General features: G+C 29.9%; 2 protein-coding genes across 2 annotated transcripts in view; both read left to right on the top strand.

Moving 5' to 3' along the window:
• LOC126773847 (UDP-xylose and UDP-N-acetylglucosamine transporter) overlaps positions 1 to 7,114 on the top strand; it is a 276,550-nt gene that overhangs the window by 148,798 nt on the left and 120,638 nt on the right. The window lies entirely within an intron of this gene.
• LOC126773825 (mRNA-decapping enzyme 1B) lies at positions 922 to 3,503 on the top strand. The gene has a single exon (XM_050495024.1). It carries the CDS (start codon positions 1,022 to 1,024, stop codon positions 2,300 to 2,302), a length of 1,281 nt encoding a protein of 426 aa, XP_050350981.1. The 5' UTR covers positions 922 to 1,021; the 3' UTR covers positions 2,303 to 3,503.

Here is a 7,114-nt window from a genome sequence, read left to right as displayed (position 1 = left end):
TACTCGGAGTATAATACATAATATAACTGTTAGCTGGGAATCAATTGAAAACGTTTTGAGAAAGAAATATGACGAGGAGAAGATAATAACAAAAAAATCCGTAACCTACTTGTTTGAGAAAAGCAAAAATTACAATCTTCATATTAAATATCGCTTCTTGTCATTAAAATTACTGTACCTTTGATATATTATACTATATTACAGTCGGAGTCAATATAAATTAAGTTCTAACTAACGAATAAGTTAGTTAGGTTCAAATTCGGACAGGCACAATGAAATTTCATGACCTTATCTTATGTATATAATTCATCTTAAGTTCCTCGGTGACGGACAATATTGCATTAAACCTATATGAGTTTTTGTTAACAGGATAAGAGGTCTTACAGCAGAAATGAGATATAAAATCATTTTATAATGTAATAGTATTATGGTAATTAAAAAGAAGTAGTAAAAATAACTCTTTGCCTACATACAAAAATTATCAGTCATCGCATTATTAATTTCCGCATCTACATTCATTGATTTTAATTGTTTCTATAAGTGTATAACAAGTGTGGAAGCTAGAGAAGAAATCGAATATCTGAAAAACACACTACTATCATTAATCAGAATGGGACTATGGTATGCGGTCTTTTCTGTTTTGATAATTTTGCAGGCTTAAGACACTGATAAATATCCGCGGTATATTTGTATAAAAATATGTACAAATAATATATTAGATTACATAGTAGGTAGATGTAATATAAGAAAATACCTAATAAGAAATAAGACATTTGTTTTTTTTTTTTGGTTACCTACAAATTATAATAAGGTTTATGTTTATTGGACATAATTTAAAACAAAATTTTTAAAAGTTGTAACGACTTTATTTTCAAATAAAATTTTAGAAATAAGATTGAAATATTATGCGTTTATTGGACCGTTATTAAAGATGGCGAATTTATTCGTTCTTCTTGTCATTTTGCTGTAATGGTGATGCTCGATCGTTGTGTAAAAACGTATTTGTGTATGTTGGTATAAAATGGCTGACACCGGTCTACGTATGAATTTCGCCGCATTAAAGAGGGCAGATCCATATGCACGAGAAATAATTGACAGTGCTACCCACGTTGCACTTTATACATTTGAAGAAAACGAATGGGAGAAAACTAACATCGAAGGTGCTTTGTTTGTGTACAGTAGAAATGGTGAACCTTACCACAGTTTGGTGATTATGAACAGATTAAATACTAATAATCTTATTGAGCCTGTTTCAAAAGGAATTGAATTACAATTAAAAGAACCTTTTCTATTATATCGGAACGCGAAGTGTCGTATTTACGGCATATGGTTTTACGATAAAGACGAGTGCGTTAGAGTTGCAACCAAACTGAATTCTATAGTTAAGGATTCTACTAAAGCGCCAAACGACATGTCCCAGAATCCAGCATACCCAACGCCGGTAAAACCGAGCGCTTCAGTCGACATATTCAGCATGTTGAGCAAAGCTCAAGATGATTTTAATACTAATAAGGGAATGGCGACTAATAAAAATGATTTGACTCCATCACGAGCACCCGACATGGCATCACAAAGTGTAATGGATTTCTTCGCCAAAGCAGGCAGCGGTGCTGCTGCACAAATGCCTGCAGTATCTTCTCTTCCATCACCGGGAATCTTTGGACCTAGGCCGACTGACGCTCGTGAGGGTCCTTTATTGCTGCAGAGGCTGATGAGTAACCCAGCACATTCAGTTGAGCATATTGAAAAACAACAGCGCTCTGTCACTCCACAGGATGCACAAACATCAAATGGAAATATTTCTATAGATTCGACTATGAGGCAAAATAATTCTTATCAACTAAAGTCTACCCCGATAGAGAAACAAAATCAACAAAGGATAAATCTCAAGAAAATGCAGCAGCTAGAAGGTGTTGACAATGGCCCGAATCCATTAGAAAATGAATTAAATTTGATGCACATTTCTTCACCAAAACCAACATCACCTTTAGCATCATACTTAAATCAGTCTCAAGATATTGGGCATCAAGTGGGCTCCTATAATGGTGGTAAGTTAGATGAGGTAGGTGGAGTTTTTCCAATTATAAATACTTTAGCAAACCAGCAAAAACCTGCTCTAATGCCTCCTACGATGTTCACGGCAACTAGTGGAAATGACATGCAGCCCTCTCCAGAGCCCCTCACTAGAAATCAGCTTCTGCAGGCTTTTAATTATTTATTAAAACATGACTCTGATTTTGTTAACAAATTACATGAGGCCTATGTTAAATCATTTTCAGAAAAGGCCTTTTCAGTTTCATAAACTTCTTTCTTTTGGACAAACCACTGAAATCGCCAGTGGACATGTACAGTTGTAATTTGAAGTATAAATCCTCTTTAAATGTAGACCCTGTAGTTTTGTAGTTACTTGTTTGGACAGAGTATTTTTAAATAAGTTTTAAACCTTTGACAGTGTCATATAAATCTGTATAGTAAATGAATTTTAGTGACTTCAAAATGTCAAAAGTCACATTATGTAACGGAAAAGCTATTTGTGATATATATATATTGGCTAATACTTTTACTCTGTTGTCCTTCCAGATTTTCTATGTAAGACAATTATTGTCATAAGAAACTCAGTGATATTGTTAGATAGCTTGACAATACAAAAATCTTTTTTTTTTGTTAGCTTATGTAACTGGTATGTATAACTATCACATTATATTTGTAACTATATATGACTATTTGCATATGAGTGCCAAGAAAATGTCTGGCCATAATTTATAAAAATGTTCATTGCAATATTTATCTATCTTCTAATGCAGCCGAAGTTTAAAGTAGGATATGTCTTTTATAGATATATAATATAAATAATATTGTTTGTTTATACATATGCAATGAGTTTTGAAACATAAGGACATTATTTTGACTTTGTATTGTTTATAAGGACTGCAAAATTTTGCTATTTATATACATATCTTTAATTTTTTTAATTCTTAATATACCACTCATTTACTTTTTCTTTACTTATGCATGCATAAGGTCTTACTTCACGAGATATTTATGTTTGTGGTATGAATATCTAAAATTCATTTAATTCCCTTTTGTTTTTATTTTCTTTGGTTCAACTTTTCAAAGGAATGCCATTTTATTTTTTAAATTATAAAGTGTAAATTTTCGAGTTAGTATTTTGATATAAATGCAAGATAGCTTGTGATTTACAATAAATAAAAACGATGTTTCGTTCAAAAACTCAATGTAATAGCTTAATATGAATACTCACATTAATGTCTGATACAAAACACTATTTTTGTTTGTTTAAATTGCCAATTATTACTAAATCTACTCTGTTATACTCCTTTTGTATATAATAAATGTATTGGCAACATTTGTTCCATAAATGTCACATATGTCATTCATGTTCATATTATAAAAATGAATAAAGCTATTTTGAATTTTCATACTCATAATTCTTTTCTTCATAATATTCTTCATTTCTAAAATAATGATATGATGGAATGTGATATGATTGTAAAAATTTATATCAGGTTTCATTGAAGTATTTAGTCCTATATTCGAAGAAAATTGAAGTAAGTTGTGTCCAAATACAGTGCAAGATTTTTATAAGGTGTCTACTGAGAAGTATATCTATAATAATTATATTATAAATAAGCTCACAATCAATATGCAACATTTGCTATAAGTTTGTTCTAATGTTTGATTGAACAGACAGACACCAATTTTAGCTATGGAAATACAATGTGCTTTGATTTAAAACAAATACTATTCTTTCCTTTATTCAAATTTTTCAAGTAAAGTATCTAATGCTGTGTAATAGTGTCTTAACAATAATCGATTGACTATGGGAGCTATTAGTTTCAAATAGTTATATTATTAATTGTTACTGATCTTGGCCTACAAAAAAAGAAATTGTTATCTAATTTGTAAAAACCGAATTTATTTGTAAAACTGCTCCCGGATCTTATAAAATGCAACTGATGTTAAAAATTATTACATAATAAACACCTTTTGAAAAAAAAAAAACATTCGAAAATTAAACGTTTCATGATGAAGTTGGTATTTTATTTGAGACTTTTTAATCAATTATTTAACCTATTTTTCAAACAGACAAATCTAATTAGAATTTAATGTAAATTCGTTATTTAGCGGGAAGGAATAACAAACATTTTTTTTTTAAATCGATTTAATATTTCTATATTACAAATCGTATTTGAACTTTGAACAACCAGTCGAGACCATAAAATTGTTACACATTTTTTTAATGATTCCACATTGGGGACTTGTCACATTGCTGTGAAATTGTCTCAATTGTCTACTTAAAATTACATGAATTGAGACCATTTCAAATATTTTATTTGACTACGAACAGATAACTATATTTTGTTTAAAATATTTTAACTCAAAAATATCTAACGAATATTATGTTTTTAATCGAAAACGAGACCATCAAAGATCTCGATCCGATTGGGTATAACTATTTAAAAATAGAAATCCGTTTTATTTACGAAGTTACACACAAATTTCTTAGTTAAGCAATACTTTACAATGATTATATTTATGGACAATAAAATATCTGAAATTGCCCTCTATTTGTGACTAATCATAAAGACAGATCACAGTTACACAGATATTAAGGCATGAAAACATTGTGCGCAATACAACATGTAGGGCAACATATTCCATATGTTCACACTTTACTAAATTGCGCGCGAAAGCGTATGCGAGACGCAATTGGTAAAATGGCGCGTGTACTAAATTATTCCCGCTATCGTTTAAAATTTTGCAAATTATACTAGCAGTTTTGATAAGTAGTTTTTTATTAAGTAACAAATTTTATACTTATCATTATATCTGTAATTCTATACATAAGAATCTTAGTATTTTATATGCTTAAACATTCCTATAGGTAAATTACCTAGAAAAGAATCATAAAAATTGGTCGCGTAGTTTTCGACAGTATTTCACCCAGATATAGAGGGAAGTTCATTTCGGTGCTTCGATTGTTTGTAATAATGTCGATTTGATATTCTTTATTAGCTAATATGTAGTAAACATGGTAGCAACGCCAGCTTGCCATACATGTTGTGTCGTACGTAATGTGCACTCGTCTTAATATTATAACAATTTGGAAGTATTTTAAAAAAATAATATATTTTTTGTTGTGCTATATGTTATGTCAATAAGTAATAAGCGTTTACATTGTTGAATATGAATAAAATGTTTTCAATAGATATTTTTTTATGTATTTATTATCATTGTTTACAACATGTAAATATTCAACATTTTTATTGCTGTTACTATAGTAAACGTTTTAATAAAAGTGTCATCTCTTGTTGGTAGTTCATAGTGAAAGAATTATAGTAATCTCACGTCATAAACAAATCACCCTGCGAATAACAGTGGAGCATTTGCTATGCTAAAGGAAAATATTTACAGATAATATTATCATTAGGCACGTTACACACGATCAAGATCCTATAATTTAATTTACGATAATCTTCAGACAAAGCATGGCATCTGAAAGTATTGTAAATGGATAAGATACGATATTATATGACATCTTTATATTACCTATCTCTAAATCAGGATTTTTTTATAGTTTAATTTATTTCATCACGCCTTGCAGAGGCTATACATTTTTTTGGTAAAATATGTCAATTGGACAATTTATTGTAGTCATGTAAGTAATATTGTACGTGTGCTATCTTATATATTCCAATCCGAGTAGGAATAAAGGTAAACAAATCGTATATTTACAAATTGCATGCGATTTTCTAATTGTTCCGCTGTATTACGCACTACAAACAGTTCTTGATTAATTTACCTTTATTTATAATACGACACTATTCCACTTAACTAGTTATAACCACATTAATTTAACTTTCGAAGTTCCGATTACAACGCGGACATTGAAAACGCCATTTTTTCGCGAATCCATATTGAATACCATAGATTATTCAAGATCTCGACCAATGACATCGCGACAATTAATATCGGTGTCAAAGTTGTTTATTTGGTTTTATTCGTGTTATGGTTGGAATAGGCCATAGGATACCATATTATATCTTAAGACGTCGTAAAATAAATATTTTAGTATATTCATCGTGTGTCGCGCTACATTTCTAACGCTAGAGGAAGATACCGATTTTTAGTTAAGTAAAAAATCTATGATAGGATTTAAATTGATATTGGTCTTAAAATCATACACAAAATAAAATTGTGTGAAAACATTGCAACCTCTTTTGTTTGAAATATTTAATCTGAAATTTAGTCCTTTGCTCGTTTATAACAAATCAAACAAATTTAAGATCAACGTTTAAAAAAAAAATTGTTCGAATAAATTTCGTTGTGAATTTGTATATTCGTCTATCGTCTGTGACTTAACTTGAAAACATTAATATTTTCTTTCAGTATATTTAGAATTTAGTCTCTAACAGTGATAAAGGCAGGATCTCGGTTATTCAACGAGTAATAATACATTGAGAACAATTACATCAAATATTTTTTTTATATTTTAACAAATATAATTAAAACAAAGTCTATAAATTGTATCAAATCTCTTGATCATTAGAAAATCATGATTTTTAACATACAATTTAGTTGTCATGGACTTTTAAAAAAGAAACTTCCGCAAGTGACATTAAAGTTCAAATTACATCAACGACTGCTTCGATGGTTCAACCGACTACGGCGTTAAAGCGTTCACCTTACACGTAATTATCGTTGAGTTTTGTCTTGATCAGGAAAAGTTATATCGTGACGTCATCACAAAATCAATATGGCGGATAGTATATGCCAAGAAAAAAATCATGATAGTTTATCAGTTTTTAGTGTCGATCCGTTGTCGGTTTACAGTTATTGTATACACATAATGAATTTGAAAACTAATATAATCGAAACGATAAAAACCAGAGTCCATTGGTCTAGCGTAAACGTGCATTTATATAACAAGGATAAAACATCTACACGTTTACTAGAAACGCTTTTCAATATCGCCGTAAAAAATCCATACATACACGTACTTAACCTGTCTTAAATAATATTACCCTATGTCCGTGGATATAAGGTCGAAAATAGCTTATCACATTAACTATATAATAATCATTGCATTAAA

Source organism: Nymphalis io, chromosome 15, assembly GCF_905147045.1.
Source record: "Nymphalis io chromosome 15, ilAglIoxx1.1, whole genome shotgun sequence".
Taxonomy (NCBI): domain Eukaryota; kingdom Metazoa; phylum Arthropoda; class Insecta; order Lepidoptera; family Nymphalidae; genus Nymphalis; species Nymphalis io.
The sequence above is the reverse complement of the archived record's forward strand: the minus strand, read 5'-3'. Positions and strand labels throughout refer to the sequence as shown.